Below are 17891 nucleotides of genomic sequence, written 5' to 3' on the forward strand. Positions count from 1 at the left end.
GCCTTAAAGCAAGTGAATGTCCTGAAAGGCCCTCACAGATTTAATTACCCCTGTTCAGGGATTGCTGCAGCTTCCCAAAATTCCCTGTGACTTGGGAGCCCAGGTTTGTATGGAGCAATCAGGAGCTGAGACTCAAATGCCTGAGGTCCCCTTTTTAAAGTGATTTAGAGGGTGAGAAGCTGAGGTTTTATTCAAGGCCTGAAGGTTTTTCTATGCCTCAATAGCTCTAAAAAAGGAAACGCTTTCAGCGTCTTTCTGCCAGGTGGAGATGGTTCAAAGTTTGCCCCCCATGCTGAGGATACAGCGGGGTGACAGTGACTGAAACGGGACAGAGTGGAGGGGAGAGGCTGGAGCTGTCACCCTGTCCCTTCCAAGGGCATAGAACACCTCCTCCAAGGGCACAGAGCACCCTCCTTCCTCCCCCTCAGCATCCCCCGGCAGCTTCTCCGAGCTGGGAGCCCCGGGCCAGCCCAGCCCCAAACCAGCCCTCCAGAATTCCGTATTTTTCTCCACCAGGATGCTCCGATGCCGTGGCCAGGCAGGGTGAGAGCACAGTAGTGCTTCGCGGTCAAGGAAACCGCAAGAACGAGCGGAGATGTTATCTCTGACATCTGGCTGCGATCAGCGAGCTCTGGCTGCCGTCCCTAATGGACGGGATGGCCCCGGGGCTGCTTTTTGTTTCAGGGCTCCTCGTGGCTTCCCCGGCAGCAGCGGAGCCGACACTGGGATGCCAGAGCTGGGGACACAAAGGCAGCATCGCCACCCTTCCCCTGCCCTCTGCAGAGCCAGCGGTGACCTCGGCGTGGCCAGCGCGCAGTGACGTGTCCTCAGCCATCTGTAACCCCAGGTGAGACCGGCTCATCCCTGCCATGGCAGGGACACCTCCCCCTGTCCCAGGTGCTCCCAGCCCTGCCCAACCCGGCCTTGGGCACTGCCAGGGGTCCAGGGCCAGCCCCAGCTCTGTGGACACCCCGAGCACAGAATGTCCTGCTCCTGCTCTCAGGTTGTGGTGATCATGAGCTTTAAGGTCCCAGAATAACTTTCCCTGGGTCAGGCTAAGAGGGATCCCTGGAGACTTTTGCCTTCTGGGATTTGTGCATCTCCTGCCCACATCCTGCTCTGTGCCAGGAGCCTGCCCAGATGTTTTGCTCTCCTCTTATTTCAGGCACTGCCTTTGGATTAATTGCTCATGATATGAACCCTGAGTTGTGCTGTGATCCAGGGGAAGGGATGTCCCACAGATCCTGGGGAGAGGCTATTCCACAGATCCTGAGGAGGGAATGTCCCACAGATCCTGGGATGGGGATCTGAGCCCTGGTTCCAGAGCCCTCCTGCACGGCTCTGCCAGCCGTGGTTCCCCCAGGTCTCTGCTGCTGCCAGGGTCAGGTGCACACACAGATCCTCTCCCGATGGAAGTCCTGTGGACAAGGGGCTGTTTCCCTGTCAGATGGATCTTCAGCAGGTTTGGATCATCCTTACCCAGAGCCAGCCAGAGGAAAGGATTTCTGTGGATTTCTGTGAACACAGAAAATCCTGAAAAAATCCTGAAAATCCACAGAAAATCCTGGTCTCCAGAACCAGCCTTTCATCCAGAGATCAGACATCCAAGTTCTCCCTGTGTCCAGCTTGAGCAGGTGAATTTGTGCCTCATCCAGCCCCAGCTACTGCTTCCTTCCACCACCCTCCAAGGAGATGCTGGGGTTATTTTTAGAAGGAACCCACAAAAACACCCCCTCAACCCAGACACCAGCAAACAGGATGGGGTTGGCAGCCACTGACTGGGGCCGTGCTGCTCCTGGGTTACACCCACGGAGCCTGCCCTGCCCGGGCGCCTCCCAGCCGTTCCCGAGGAGCCTTTTTTGGGTATTTTCCCCCAAAGGCACACGTGGTTCTTTGTTCAGAACTTGGTGGTGATTAAAATGACCGCTCAGTCCCGGAAAGTTAAAACAAGCCCTGCAGCCAGCACAGTGCACAGGAAACAGCTGGGGAGAGGATGCTGGAACGGATTTCCATAAAAGCCAATGATTCACGGAAATGTTTGGCGAGCGGGGCCAGCCCCGGGCTCCTGAGGAGCTTCTCCCGACCAACACAATTCCCGAGCCAGGCCCACCCCGCCCGTCATTCCCGAATTCCCAGCGCCCGCCCCCAGCCCCGACCGTGGAGCAGGGCAGAGGGAACTCCCAAAATTCAGCCTGGGGGATGCTTCAGCCCCGATTTCTGCTGCCAGTGAAATGCTGCTCAGCTGCCCTGGACTGGGGAAAGGGATGTCAGGAGAGGGCAGTGCCTGAGTTACAGGGGCTGGAGGGACAGGACACAGGGAATGGCCCATCCCAGAGGGCAGGGCTGGATGGGACATTGGGAATTAGGAATCCTTCCCTGGCAGGGTGGGCAGGCCCTGGCACAGCTGGGGCTGCCCCTGGATCCCTGGCAGTGCCCAGGGCCAGGCTGGACACTGGGGCTGGAGCCCCTGGGACAGTGGGAGGTGTCCCTGCCATGGCAGGGGTGGCACTGGATGGGATTTAAGGTCCTTCCAACTCAACAGAGTCTGTGATGATGATGATGGTGATGGTGAAGGACATCTGGGCAGGACAGAGTGTGACCCTCCAGCAGGAGGAAGAACCTGCTGCATTCTGTGGTTCTCCAGGCTCCTTTCCTCTGTGCCCACCAGATTTCTTCCAGGACTCTTTCCCCAGAGCTCCAAGCAGGTACTGCCAGCTGGGCATTGCTCCCTGGAGTGGTGCCAGGCCAAACCAAACCACTTTCCACAAACCATAAATCAGGAGATGGAAAATCCCCTTTGGTTCAGCTGCTCCTGCAGCGCAGGGCTGCTCCTGCCAGGACATTTTCCATGGATGTTTCCCACCCACTTGGAATGACTCAAGCACAGGGGCTCCACCACTGCAGGGATCCTCCCTGGCTGCACAGCTCCAGGGAGGGCATTTTCCTCTCTCTCACACTGAGACTTTCCTTTCCAGATGTCAGCTCTTTCCTCCCATCTGGACCCCCTGGGTTATTCCCCCCTTTCCCTGACGTTTCCCACCCTGAGTTAATTCCGTGCCTGGCACCAGTGCCTGGGCCCTGCTGGTCTCAGCCACATCCCCCTGCAGGGAGCAGAGGGGAGGGTGGGGTCTGGAAAAGTGGCCTCAGGGACACCCTGGGCCAACCCCCTCCGTGGAAGGGTCTCCATCCCCCTGAGAGGTCTGGTGGCACCCGTGCCCCTGCCTTGGCTCTCTGGGCAGGAGCAGAGTCCCCTGGCACTGAGCCCTGTCCCCACTCCAGAGCCTGGAGGGCCAAGGAGAACAATCCATGGGAGCCGGCCATGACCTGGGAGCAGCTCCACACAAATGACATTCCTGGTGTGAAAATCCCCCAGCATTAATCTCAGCCCTTTTTATCATCCCACCCCAATGAATTCTGTGTGTGCTGTGAGGATGAAACCCCTGGATTAGTGTTTCACACCATCACAGCTGTTTGGGGTTTGTTCTTCCTTCAGCAGGGCTCTCTCATCCACCTGTAACCACCAACATCAAATTTTCATGATGGAAATAAGGGCCTGTTTTAAATAACTAAAAATGCAGCTCTGGGGGGTTGTCTGTGAAAGGAAATCTCCCCAGTTTCATTATCCTACTCCTATTTTGGTATTGAAAATGCACAGTACAAAGAAAGACAGTCATGCTTTTATTCTGATTAATACATTTTAATGATCTGTGGCATCAGTTTCTATTTCCATGCACTTTTAACACTGCTTGGGAACTAAGATGCTTTTTCCTGCAGTCCAATTTCTTCTTTTGTAGAAAAACTCCATCTGCAAGGCACAGTCGGGATCCCAGATCCTACACACACCTCAGAGCAAGGTCTAGTGATCATCCCAGCTTTGGTTTGTGATATCCCAGTGGGAATGAAGTGATATCCATGGCAAGCTGTGCATGGCCACTGCTGATCCCAATTTCTGCTGAAGGAGCAGCAGGACCAGACAGGGGCTGAACTCTCCATCAAATCATCTGTGGAGAACATTACACTTTGGGCAACTTCAGGTGGGAAAAGGATGAGCCACACTGAGGCACTGACTGAGATTCCAGGGCTCCTCTTGTGCTGTCCCTTTGTCCCCTGGGAGCAGGGACGGATCCCCCTGCCCACCCTCCTGGCAGGGTCACTCAGGAGGGGTTTGGCCACACCAGGGATGTGTCTGGGGCTCACACAGAGCACCAGCCCCAGCCCACCAAGCCCCATTTCCCTGCCTGGCACGGGGGATTGATCCTTTCTGGAAAGGGTCAGGGCTGCAGGAGCTCCCTCCAGAGCAGGCACCAGCCTGGCTCTGCCAGGGGCAATCTGAGCCTTTGCAGCAGGGCAGGACAGGACAGCCCTGTGCCATGGGGTGTTTTCTCCAAGGGAAGGGCTGGAATTCTGCCCACAGCCAGCAGGGCAGGATCCACAGGAACAGGTTTGTTCCTGGAGCTTTGTTTGGCTTTGCCTCGTGCCACGAGTCCTGGAGGGCAAGGCCCCTGACACCACTCCTACAAGAACTTCCTGCAGGAAGCTGGACTTCCTAAAATGTCAGGGCTGTAATGAGGTGTCCACATCCTCCGTGGCACTTTGTGCTCTGCCTCTCATCCCACCATGGAAAACACTTGGTAAACTTTCCTTGACGTGGTGAGATTCATTAAATTGTTTGCAAAGCCAGCAAAAAAGGGTCCCTGACATTTCCATATTTTGTTTATTGCTTAGCAGCAGAAGCTCTGGGTTCTGGGAGGAAGGGGGAGAAGGGAAATATTTGTTCTGGACTGGGTTTGGCTCTGGGACCTGGCCACTCCCTCGTGCCTGAGCCATGATCCCGTTCCTGCTCCTGTTATTTTACGTGCTGTTCCTCCCTGGCCACGCTCCCCCTTTACTGCAGCTGCTGCCCCAGGACACAAACAGGGAGATAAGAGCCCAGGTGTGAGGTGATGGAATCATGGAATCACAGACTGGTTTGGGTTGGAAGGGACCTCAAAGCTCCTCCAGTTCCTGTCCCAGGCTGCTGCCAGCCCCATCCCTCCTGGATCCTGTGATGCTGGGCCATTATTCCTTTCCCAGGGCCAGGACATTGGAATGGGATGAACTTTAAGGTCCTTTCCAACCCAAACCTTCTGGGATCCAGGGATTTTCTGATTTCAGTCCCACTCATTGAAGATGTGCTACTCTTTGTGCTCCTCTTGGAGAGACTCTTTTCACTTTTCCCATCTTGAAATGCGCCCAGCATTTAATTACACCATGAATAAATTATTGGACAGATAAAAGTCACTGCACCAAAAAAACCCAAATATTTAACTAGATTTTAAATTGTAGGAATGGATGAGTTCGGGAGCTGTTCCTTGGGAGGCTGGAATGGTTTCCCGGGCGGAGCTGTCAGAGCTGGCTCGGCCGGTGCCTCATCCCGGCGGGGACCCGGCCCCGGGGCTCGCTCGGCGGGGCCGCCCTTCCCTTGGGAGGCTCCAGGGATCCGGCGCTGCTGCCGCCGTGCCGGCCCGAGCCGGGGCCGCGGGCAGCCCTGGCCGTGCCCAGGGCTCCGGAGAGGCGGAGATCCCCGGCGGGGAGCGAGCGCGGCGAGCCCGGCAGGGTCCCGCTGAGCCGCCGCAGCTCCAGCACCTGCTCCCGGGCCCGGCCCAGCGCCGCCGTCAGCTCGAAGCGCTCCTCGCACTCCCGGCGCACCGTGTCCTGCAGCAGGGAATTCTGCAACGAGAAACGAACACCGGGAATGGGCCAGCCATCTCACCCAGAGCACAGTCCCTGCGGCAGGGAATTCTGCACAGAAACACCGGGAATGGGCCAGCCATCACACCCAGAGCACAGTCCCTGCAGCAGGGAATTCTGCACAGAAACACCAGGAATATGCCAGCCATCACACCTGGACTCTCCTGGGACAGGGACCCGGCCTGCACTGTCCTGTATTCCCTGGGGAGCCAGTGGGACATCGAAGGGAAGTGCCCAGAAGCTGTTCCTGCTCTCCTGCCCAGCGGGGAGAACTGGGAATGCTGCTCTTGGGGAGGGAAGGCAGTAATGGACAGAGGTGCAGTGACACCAAGGGGTTAATGCTGCTTTTCCCTGTAATGCTCTGCAGTGGGAGAGCACAGCCTGCCTGGAGCCTGGAGTCAGGAATGGAATCAAATGTGGAACCAGGTATGGAATCAGGTGTGGAATCAGAAATGGAACCAGGAATGGAACCAGGTGTGGAGCCAGGAATGGAATCAAATGTGGAACCAGGTGTGGAACCAGGGATGGAACCAGGTGTGGAACCAGGAGTGGAACCAGGTGTGGAACCAGGTGTGGAACCAGGGATGGAACCAGGTGTGGAACCAGGTGTGGAACCAGGTGTGGAACCAGGGATGGAACCAGGTGTGGAACCAGGTGTGGAACCAGGGATGGAACCAGGTGTGGAACCAGGTGTGGAACCAGGGATGGAACCAGGTGTGGAACCAGGAATGGAACCAGGTGTGGAACCAGGTGTGGAACCAGGGATGGAACCAGGTGTGGAACCAGGGATGGAACCAGGTGTGGAACCAAGGATGAACACATGGAATCATGCAATCACTCATGGTTAGGCCGTGCAGTCCCCCTGCTGTCCCAGCACTGCCAAGGCCCCTGTCTCCCATCCTTGGGCACAGATTGGGCACAGCCTCACTGGAATTCCACTCACACCTTTCCCAACCTTTCCAAGGAATAAATCAGTGCCAACCCCAGCACCAATTCACTTGGAAGAGTTTTATTTTCACTGTTGACCAATTCTTTTTCCTGCCACAGAATTGCTTTGGACATTCCAGCCTAATCTTATCTGCAGTCCCTGACTCCACATTTCCCATGGAGCAGCTCTCTCCTCCCTTCCCACTATATTCCAAGCATTCAGCAAATGTTTGTGGTCAGAATATCAACCAGTTGAATTTCTCTTTGCATTTAATTCATTTTGATGCATTCCTGAGTTAGGGAACGTGGCTGCACTGGTGGGAGCTGGGGCACCAGTTCAAGGAATGAGAAATACCCGTGTCTTCTACTCTAAAAACTGGGAATTCTTCATTGCTTACTCATGTTTGGGCAGTGGGATGTGAGGCTACCAACTAAGAAAGGTCTTGCAGGATCTGAAAAATAATTTTTAGTAATATATTTTTCTATGAAGCACTAATTTAAGCATTTGCTGAATTACAAGTTCACATCTTTTGTGATGTACCGTATTTAGGAAATGATGATGGATTTGTCTGAGAAGTCTTTGCATTTCAATGGATTTTCTGGTCACAGACCTTTGAATGATTTTAGAAATCACATGTCTCCAAGTAAAAATAACCAGGCATTTCCTGGGTCCTGTTCCTACCTCCTCTTGAACTTGACTCAAACTGTGAATCAGCTGTGTCTTCTCCTGGGTTAATTTTTCCAGTTCATCTGACTTGTGCTTAATTTCTTTCCTCAGTTTATCCAGGAATGATTCATTGTTGCTCTTTTCCATGGTCAGCTGGAACTCGAGCTCACTGATGAGCCTTTTAAGGCTCTGGATTTCTTTTTCCTTGTCTCCATCCTTCTCTGCCACTTTCATTTGGGCATCTTGGAGCTTCTTCTCCAGAATTTCCATCTCCATCCTCAAGCTCTTGGTGGCACTGGATATTAAACCTGGGATCTGGATGAGATCAGACAGGAATTAATCTCAGTACCTCTAAATATGGAGAAGTAATAGCAGACAAATGGTGACTTGAGGAAAAAACCAACAAATTCAAACTTGCAGGTCCTCAGAGAGAAAAAAAAGCTCTGAATTTACATAATTCCCTCAGAGGACACCAGAGAGCTGTAAATTAATCACCACTCACTGAGAACACAGAGATTAATTTGTGTGTTCAAGATCAAATAGAGACACTGAGGTATAAAAGGGGAAATTTAACTTCAAGTTAAATTTATTGCAAGTCGGTGTTTCCTCAGGGTTTAAAAACCATGGTTAAACATTTGCCAGGTGAACAAAGCCAAACTCATTTTCAGCTCTAAATCACCACGACCCAGATTTTAAATAATAATAAAACCTCATCACATTCCTTTCGTCTTTCCAGATTTCCCAGGTTCTCTCAGGAATTGTATCAAACCTTTTGGAAACTCAGGTTCCAGGTACAATTTCTCAATTTCTGCATCAAACTTGAGGGGGATCTGGAGCTCCCAGCCCCCTGTGGTGCCAGCACCAGTCCAGCCCAGCAGGTTTTACTGGCCCTGGAGCTGCTGGGTTCCCTTGGGAAGGGGAAAAATATGGGTGGGATTGTGGCACCTCATCATAGCCTGAAAGAGCCCCAAGCTTTTAAGAAGTGATGATGTCAGATTAAATATATAATTAGCAACTCTGGGGACATAGATGGAGTTTTGGTGGTGAAAATACGAGATGAGAAAGAACTTCCACACCAATTAACTTGAACTGGAATAGTTATTTTCAGCTTGTTCCATTAAAAAAAAAATAAATATACAAAGACAGTGAAAAAGCACTGTATCATCCAGAGAGAGGATGACACACAGAGGAGGTTTTATCCCTTCACATTCCCATTTTTTACAGTTTTCTGTGATCTTCTGCCACAAGTTTTCTCTGGAGCATTGCACACCTTCTGCTGGAGCTCCTCGTGTTCTCTCTGGTACTTTGTGATCAGCTCCTGCTGTTTTTGTCTCTCCAGCTCCAGCTCCACTCTGGCCTCTTCCCTGACTTTCAGAATTACTTCTTTGTGCCGAGCCTCCCCTTTGGCCAGGTCCATCTCCAGCTGGGGGACAAGAGGGGTCAGTGCCATTGTCACACTGGGATGGGATGATGGGATGATGGGATGATGGGATGATGGGATGATGGGATAATGGGATAATGGGATGGTTTGGGTTGGAAGGGACCTTAAATCCCACCCAGTGCCACCCCTGCCATGGCAGGGACGCCTCCCACTGTCCCAGGTGCTCCAGCCCCAGTGTCCAACCTGGCCTTGGGCACTGCCAGGGATGCAGGGGCAGCCCCAGCTGCTCTGGGAATCCCATCCCAGCCAGGAATTCCCAATTCCCAATCTCCCACCCATCCCTGCCCTCTGGCACTGGGAGCCATTCCCTGGCTCCTGTCCCTCCATCCTTGTCCCCAGTCCCTCTGCAGCTCTCCTGGAGCCCCTTCAGGCCCTGCAAGGTCACAAGGAGCTCATCCCAGACCCTTCTCCAGTTGGAATACTGGGTGAAATTTCTCCAGTTGGAATACTGGGTGAAATTTCCCAGCCCTTACAGCATCTCCAATAATTTACATTATAAATTCAGCCATCATTTCCCCAATAGAAAAATCTGGATTCTGGAGGAAACCCTGAAGGCTGCATTTAGGAGAACACTTTTCCTTTCCCAGGCTGTTCCTATTCCCTTTGAGCAGCTGATTCTGATGGATTTAATTGCAGCAGGCTGAGAGCACAACAGGCACATTAAATGCACAACACAAACCTAATTATTTCAACGATTAAAAGCACAAAAGCCCACAATGAGCTTAATTACAATTATCTAATTCCACACATTATTATGAGCAGAAGTATAATAAATCTCCCCAATGTCTTTAGGGGGAAAAGAGAAACTGGAAATATTTTCATTATTTTTTAAAGCAAAATATACCCAATTCAGGGCGTGGAAGAGGTGCAAAATCCCCCACTAAGTTATAGCTTAAAAATTGCTGTATTTCTAGGATGCCCAAAGTAGACTATTACAATAATTACAACAATATCAAAAACAACAACAACAATAACAACAACAACAACAACAACAACAATAATATTATTATTATTTATTGTAATTATACTAGAATTATATTATATATAGTTAAATTATATTAATATAGTAACAATAATTATATTAGTATAATTATCATTATTCTGAATATAATTATTATGTAATTAATATTAAATAATCTATAATTCTATACTATTATTAATTAATATTATGTGATACTACTATTATTATATATAATAATTATTCAATAATTATATATTATTTTAACGATTATATGAAACATATTATTGATTATAATTATATTATATGTATATATGATTATATTATTTATTATTATTAATATTAATATTTCTATGTTCTTAGATGGGAGTTGGGATTCTGAACATAAATTCCCAGATTTATTAACTCTACCTATTATTGCAGATCCTGATCACTTGTTGGAGGCTCCTTGACTCCACAGACTAAACAATTAAATGCAATATAAAAACCTGAGCTCATTCATACAAAACATTTCCCATTTAATATTTGAAATGAATAAAGCTGAGATCCAGGACAGAAATAAAGTGGAGGTTGATGTTCCAAGAGAGCACATTGGCCACTCATTTATTTACAGCCACTTACATGCCCCTGGTTAATTAATATTTAAACAGGAAGATAGAAGTGTGCAGCCATCCTTCCAGGAGGGATTTCTCCATGGCAAGGGTGGCTCAGGAAGGACAGGAGCACACCTGGAGGTGCCCAGGCATGACTGGAGTGGCACTCAGGGCTCTGCTGGCACTCAGAGGAAACTCAGTAATCCTGGGATTCCATGAATCTGCTGTGTTCCAATGGAGTTATTTCTTAAATTACTTCCTGAAAGTGACTTCTTTTTGTTCCACTCAAACCATTTCAAGTTTATGTGTATTTTAAACAGAAAACTTGACCCTCTGCTGCTCTGCAGTGGCACCAACCAAAGGCAACGTTGTCACTTTGTCAATTTGTTGATTTTTTTTGGCTGCTGAGCTGAATTCTGGGGCCTTGCTGTGGCTGCATTTTAATGGCTCTGACACCAAAGCTGAAATTGCTCCCTCTCCCCCACACCAATCTTTATTTTGTCCTCATGTCAGGTTGAAAACCTCTGATTATGGAGCCAGCCTGATCCCCTTCCCAAATTATATCCTGTGACAGGGAAGGGAAGGGGTTTGCAAAGAAATGTTACTGATCCTAATTGCTACCAGTGCCCAAGTTTTCCTGGGACTAAATAAAGCTTTCAGACACTGAAACAAAAAATACAGTAATTTCAGTCACCAATTATGTGAGGCTAAAATCAGACAAGTCACAGTTATTGCTCAACTCTGCTTTTAAATATTCCTTCACTGATATATGCACTTGTTTTAGTTTCTTATTCTTTTTAATATATATTTTTACTCTTTTTAATACATAAATATATTTTTATTTCTTGTTCTTATTAATAGATGAATATATTTTTATTTCTTATTCAGTTCAGGGTTTTTTGGTGCTCATGGAGAAAGCTGCAGATGAAAACACAGATGGTTGACATGGTGACAGCTGTTCATGGGAAGCAGCTTCCCAAATCCCACTGGAAGAGGCTGGCAGGAGAACTCCTTGGACAAAGGGCATTAGGGACAAGCTGTGGCTGCCCCTGCATCCCTGGCAGTGCCCAGGGCCAGGCTGGGCAGGGCTGGCAGCACTGGCACAGTGGGAGGTGTCCCTGCCATGGCAGGGGTGGCACTGGAGGGGCTTTAGGGTCCCTCCAACCCAAACCAGGCTGAGATCCTGGGATTCCATGAACTTGAGCCAACATTAAATGTGCTTTTGGAAACAGGAGGCTCCCCATACAAACCCTTCCCTGGGAATTCAGGGGTTTGAGGCCCCAGAGGCCAAAGGCAAACACCATTTGTGTGTTCCTGACAGAATTTTTGGCTGAGTCACTTCCAAAGCAGGCTGTGTGTGATTCCATGGCTGCACCACCCGTGGCACTGGAGGAGATCATTCCCTGGTTTCCTTTTCCAGTGCCCTGTGTGGAACTGAACCCCCAGAGCAGAGCCCCCAGAGTCACCTTGTCCCTCCAGGAGTCCTCACTCTGCACCTTCTGCCTCAGGGTCTCCTGCAGCTGCTCCGTCCTGCTCTTCAGCAGCTCCCTAAAAACACAAAATCCATGTAAACCTGGGCTCTGGCCACACTGCTGCAATCCCCTTGCCTTGCAATGAAGTCCTGCTCGTCCTTGCCCAGGAATCACCACTTGGAATCCCCACCATGCACTCACTTGACTCCTGAATTCAATGTTTTCATTTAATGTTTCAAAGAAAATACAGTGCTTGATCTTCCACTTCAAATGGCATTTTAATACTTCTCTGATATTTTCAAGACAAATCTCAAAGAACACAGAGAAACTTTAAATATTCCACCCAGAACTTGTTTTTCATGAGCTTGGAATATTAGGATCATTAATTTAAAAACTGTAATGGGTTTGGAATGAAAACTACTGAGTGCTTTCTGTTGTTCAAGGAACTGTTTGTTACTGGGGCTTGTAGGGCGAGACTCCTGGAGAGGGTAAATTCCTTTCATTGATGTTGTTAACAACTTGTCCACCTCAAAAATGCCTCAATATTCCCTCAGCCAGGGGATACTGGAATATTGGAATAGGATCTGGTGCTTGGGGAGGTGTGAGAGCAGCTTCCCACCAGTTCAGCCTGGCTCTGAAGGGTCTCAGCTGTGAACAGAGCTCCATTGTCCCTGGGATTGCTTTGAGATGTGCAAAATAAAGCACTGGGCTTCTGAGGGCTGTTTTCCCTGAGTGCCTCTGCTTTGGACTCAGCAACCTGAATCCATATTTATTTAATTACCTGCAGCAGAATCTCCATCTCCAGTTTTACTCTGACAGCCACAGGCTTGATTTCAGCATTTAGAAGTGCCAGGAGGCACCAACTGTTCTGCATTTCAAAAGTTTGAATATTCCCTGCACCTTGAGCACAAAGAGCAGCTGAACAGCTGCAAAAATGGGGCTTTGGAGCTCAGATTAAATTCAAGCTGAAGCTCTGCAGTCCAAGCAGAACTTCTCTACTCTTATTTTTAACAGTACTTTTTCTTCTCTTCATCCAAGTTTTGTTTCTCCCATAATAATTTAAAATCCCAATCCAATGACCTCCAAAATCTCCAGAATTTCCAGGAGCACCTGAGTCCAGCTCAGCTCCCTTTACCTTTCCTGTTTCAGCATCAGCACCTCCTGCTCTGTTTGGCTCAGCAGAGCTTTCAGGGTTTCCAGCTCACTCTCTGATCTCCCAGTTCTTCTTTTCAGATCTTCTTCTCTCCTTTCTTTCTCAGTCACCTCCTCCTGTAAATGTTTGCAGGCTTGTTGGCAAAGGAGAAGGGATTCCTCCTTTTCCTTCAGCTCTTTCGTAAGTCTACAGATGAAATAAAGAAATAACAGCATTGTAGTTATTATATTCTTATTTATAGACAGAAATAATAATGTCTGGAAAATAAAATATTGGTCAAAACTCCATGTGTTCTTTATGAAGTTAAACCTACTGACTTGACAGATTTTTTTTTATTTATTGCATAAAAACTGCATTCATATAATAAAATGTTTGCTATCATTGCTCAAAAATATGAAATATCATTTCAGCATTTACCTGGACTCAGCAATTCCATTCTCATATTTGATCTTTTTCAGTTCGTTTTGACAGACATCAAGTTCTGTTGACTTCACCCTAAAAAAACATTGGGAAAGAGGATATTATCCAAAGGAATAAGCCTTTCCTCCTGCAGCAGCCTCGAGATCACTTCTGGGTGTATTCTCCTCCTTGCATTTTCCATTTCAGGTAAAAGGCCACGAACACAAAGTTCTGTCAGCTCCAGCAATGGTTATTGACCATTGGAAGTTACACTTCCAGTGTCATCTCAGCCTGACCTGGATCACAAATGTTGCAAACAAGAAGGGAGATCTTGCAACACTGGTGACAATTTTGAGTAATAAATGAATAAAATGGAACAAATCCCAATTTTGTAGGTAAAAGGGCTGGAAACTTTGCAGGTTTCATGTCATTATGTCACCATTGCAGCAATTAATAACCATGGTTAAGGTTCATATTTACATTTAAACAGATATAGAATATGTTGTTTTATTAAACTGTGCCCATATTACGCTGAAATGTTAATTTACACTTGGAAAGCCCTCCGTGTTTATTTAACTGTGTTCATGACATCTTTGTTTCCCACTCAATCCTTACATTATCACTGAAGCACTTTGTTGCTAAGCATCCCAAATATTTGCAACTCGGTCGTGGTCAGACCCCTGAGTGCAGGAGCTGGAACAGGAGGTGCAGAGCAGCACAAATCCTGTGCTCAGGTTCCAGGGAGTCAGGGGCACAGAGTGCAGGTGAGTGCTCAGGAGCCTGGCAGTGCCAGCTCTGACCCCTGAGCCTCACAAACACAACCTGGCCCTTTCCAGCATCCTGGATGCTCCTGGAGGTGATGTCCCCCAGCTGCTCCAGTGCCCACGGAGGTTTTCAGCCCTCAGCTGTGGGATTTGTAATGTTCTGTGCTGTTGGGGTGTCAGGCTCCTGCTGTGGGAGTGCTCTGAGTGCTGGGGAGTGCTCTGGCAATGGGAGAAAATCCTGCAAGGTTTGGGTTGGAAGGGACCCCCAAGCCCATCTTGTTCCACCCACACTTTCCACAGACCAGGTGGTTCCAAGCCCATCCAGCCTGACCTGGGCACTGCCAGGGATCCAGGAACAGCCACAAATTCCCTGGAAAACCTGTGCCAGGCCTGCCCACCCTCCCAAGGAACAATTCCTAATTCCCAATATCCCCCCCAGCCCTGCCCTCTGGCAGTGCTCTATCACTATAGATTCCTTCCTTCCTTCCTACATAAAAACGTGTATATACACATTTTTATCCTGAACTTCCATGGATTTTCCAAAATGCCTCCTACACCTGTGTGTTAGGTGAAGCACTGCATCAGGCTCCTTCTCCCTCCTCTGCAGCTCCAGCAATCCCTGCTGCAGGAAGGCAGCCCTGCTCCCATGGCTCAGGCAGGTGCTTAGAAATAATCAGATGAAGATAAAACAGTTCCTCTGTTGGTCCAAACCTTCTCAGAGCATTCTGACAAGCAGGAAGAAAAAGTCTTCTGACTTGCTGGAAGAAAAAAGTGGTTGATGTGTTTTATGTGCAGTGGGAAGCAATCAAGGAATGGGAATCTTACAGCAACAGCTTCTTGTAGTGGTCCATCTCTGCTGTCACCTTCTGCAGCTGCAGGCCAGCTGTCTCCACCTGATTTGTTAAATCTGAAAGCAAAAACACGAGGTTGTGTCTCTGTTAATGTTAAATTAATCCACTTTAGTGGTTTGTTTCCAGGTGGGACCTGCAGCTCCTCACTCCCACCTCAGGCAGAGCAGGGCACACGAGCAGAGTGAATTTACAGCTTTTTGCTGGGGTTTGTTTGTGTGTTTGGGGCTTTTTATCCCACCAGAAAACCCCAACTTCAACTGCACTGAAACATGAAATGCTTTAAATCAGGTTGTTTGCTTTAAATCAGATTGTTTGTACATAAAGCTGAGAGCAGACAGATGCAGGAAGGTGGCCCCAAAACTCACCTGGAATTCCCTTCATCTGAAACCCTGGCAGAATTAAATGGTGTTGTACTTGTCTTATCCTCTACATGTTATCCTTCAGAACACATCACCTCAGCTCCCATCAGCCACTGCCTTTTTCCCAGTACAATCCCTGGTTTTTTAGTTAAATTATCTCACCTGGCTTCGTGTCCCTTATATCCTCCTTTTCTAGGCTTTCAGACCCTGAGAACAGCCATAACTTGCAGATGTGAAGCCCTTTAAACTGAAGCAGCAGCACATGGCTTAATCAGATTTTTGTCTCCATGGACATCTCACAGAATCATGGAATGCCTTGGCTTGGGAGGGACCCCAAAGCTCCTCCAGCCCCAGCTCCCCTCCACTGTCCCAGGCTGCTCCCAGCCCCAATCAGCCTGGCCTGGAGCACCTCAGGGATGGGGCAGCCACAGCAACTTGGGCATCTCTAAACATCCTTGTGAACCAGGGCTGCCTTTCCAGGAAACCTAGGAATGATTTGAAATCAAAGGTTCTAGCAAAAGGACAGTACCAAAAGATACCTGGAAAAAAATCCAATGACAAATCATTGCAACAGGTGTGGAAGTGAAAGGAAAAACAAGATTATTCTTCAGAAAGCAACAGCAAAGTGAAGTGACCCTGTCTCTGAAGGGAGCAGCTCCCAAGACAGTCCTTCAAAGCTCCCTGATGTACCTTCCCAGGAGCCAAATCTGTCACTCCTCTTCTTAAATTTATCATTTCACCCCAATTCCCTGAATTTCTGTAACTTTTCCCACATGTGTCTGTCAGTCATTTCCTGCAATGATGATGGATGATCCCAGTGTGGGATTTCCTGCCAGCCACATCTTATCTTGATAAATCCTACAAGTGGAAGAGTCTCCTCTTTTCAGTAAAGGGAAAAGGAAAATTGTTCATAAGACTGCAACAAAAATAAAAAAAAATCAGGGAGAGAATTATACAGGGTAAAACACACAGGACCTGTTGGATCTATCAAACTAGCAGCATTTATATAGAGCTTTTTGAAGAGAAAAGTAAAATTTCTTGGACTTTTCTGAACCCTTGGGAAAATCATGGAAGTTAATTGTAGAAGCAGCTTCTCCACCACCTGCTGTGGGTGCCAAAACAAATCAAACAACAAACAAATCAGTAATTTTTGTGTAATGCACCTGTGGCACAGCCCTCAGGTGCTGTCCCTGCCACGGGTGGAAGCTGGACCGAGGTGAGCAGAGCTCCAGGCTGTGACAATGGTGGCACTTTCCTTCCTCCCTGAGCCAGCAGAGGTGGCCCAGCTCCCTCTGGACACACCAGTCCCTGCTGGTGCCCTCACTGGGCATTCCTCAGCCGTGCCCTGTCCTGCCCTTCCCAAAGCTAAGGAACCCAGCTTCCATTTCCTGGCAGAGCCTGTGGGAATTCCTGCAGAAAGGGAGAAGCTTGGCTGCAGCTGCCCAGCAGATGTGAGCACAGCCCTGCCAGCAGGAACGTGACCCTGTGCAAACACACGAAGCCCACGTCGGTGTGGATGGACACCAGAAGGAGCAGAACCCTCTGCTCATCCTCACAGGCTGCTGTGGAGAAGATTTTCCCAAACAACTCTCTCTGACCTTTTTTAAAATTGTTATTTTAAAAGATTTCTGCCAATGATTAATAACTGTGGTCTTTTCTCTTCTCCCTCAGTGTGGGAGTGTGGACACAAGTTCTGGAATAAAGGAAAAGGAGAGGGATGATGCTTGGTTTGGTTCTGTACTTTGGGTGGTCTCCCTCAAAGCTGTTTCCTCTTTCACTCCATTTGTTCTCAGAAGTTTTCATGCTCACTGAGCATGGACAGGAGTTTTTCATGAGGGAAGAGATGGATTTAATTACACAAATAGTTTCTGCAAGTCTTCTCTTGAGAGAATTCCCACCAAAGTCAATGGGAGCTGGTGAGCAGAAAGTCCCACACCCATGGAGGCAGATTCCAGTGAAAACCATGGTAAAAATGAGGCAACTAATGAGGAGCATGGCGATACAAAGGGAAACTTGTGCTGCAAACCTGCTGAACAGAGGAAAATGTATTCAAACTCTTATGTAAAAATGTTCTCTGGTAATGAAAATAAAGCCAATTGCAAAACATGCAAAGCCAACAGCAAGAGCTCCCACTGTGCAATACTGATACTGGGCCCAGTGCTGCAGCAACCACCACGGCTCAAAGACCCAGCAGGCCAGACCCATCTCAGTTTCATTCCTGCTGAGCTTTACTCGTTGTTGTGACTCAGAATGGCTCCCAGCACAGTCACAAACCTTCCAGCAACCTCTGTGAGCTGTGCTGGGACAGGGACAGGGGCCGGGGGCACGGCCCGAGTGTGCACGAGGACCTGCGGAACCACAGAAACAGAAACAGAGCAAACTGGGGGCTGTTTCCTCTTCCTTGGGCAGATTGCATCACTGCAGCCCCTGGTGTGTGCAAAGCAGGCAGCAGAGCCTGCCCACAGCTGGCTTGCAGGAATTGAACCACCCAGTTTGCATCCAAGGGCACGGTGCCCCAGCTCCTGCCTGGAAACAGCAACAACTGGTAAAGTTTTCAGTGAAAAATAAAAATAATAA

At 48.6% G+C, this 17891-nt stretch overlaps 1 protein-coding gene across 1 annotated transcript in view; it reads right to left on the reverse strand.

The window, feature by feature from the left end:
- Positions 1-3665: 3665 nt before the first annotated feature.
- LEKR1 (leucine, glutamate and lysine rich 1) overlaps positions 3666-17891 on the reverse strand; it is a 34581-nt gene continuing 20355 nt past the window's right edge. The window contains exons 6-12 of the mRNA XM_066556422.1: positions 14930-15011; positions 13359-13436; positions 12924-13127; positions 11783-11864; positions 8595-8747; positions 7340-7639; positions 3666-5709 (exon numbers count right to left, since the gene is read on the reverse strand). Of these exons, the coding sequence (XP_066412519.1) occupies positions 5386-5709; positions 7340-7639; positions 8595-8747; positions 11783-11864; positions 12924-13127; positions 13359-13436; positions 14930-15011 (1223 nt within the window). The 3' untranslated portion in view covers positions 3666-5385. The remainder of the gene's footprint in view (positions 5710-7339; positions 7640-8594; positions 8748-11782; positions 11865-12923; positions 13128-13358; positions 13437-14929; positions 15012-17891) is intronic.

Source organism: Molothrus aeneus, chromosome 10 (assembly GCF_037042795.1).
Source record: "Molothrus aeneus isolate 106 chromosome 10, BPBGC_Maene_1.0, whole genome shotgun sequence".
Lineage (NCBI taxonomy): Eukaryota > Metazoa > Chordata > Aves > Passeriformes > Icteridae > Molothrus > Molothrus aeneus.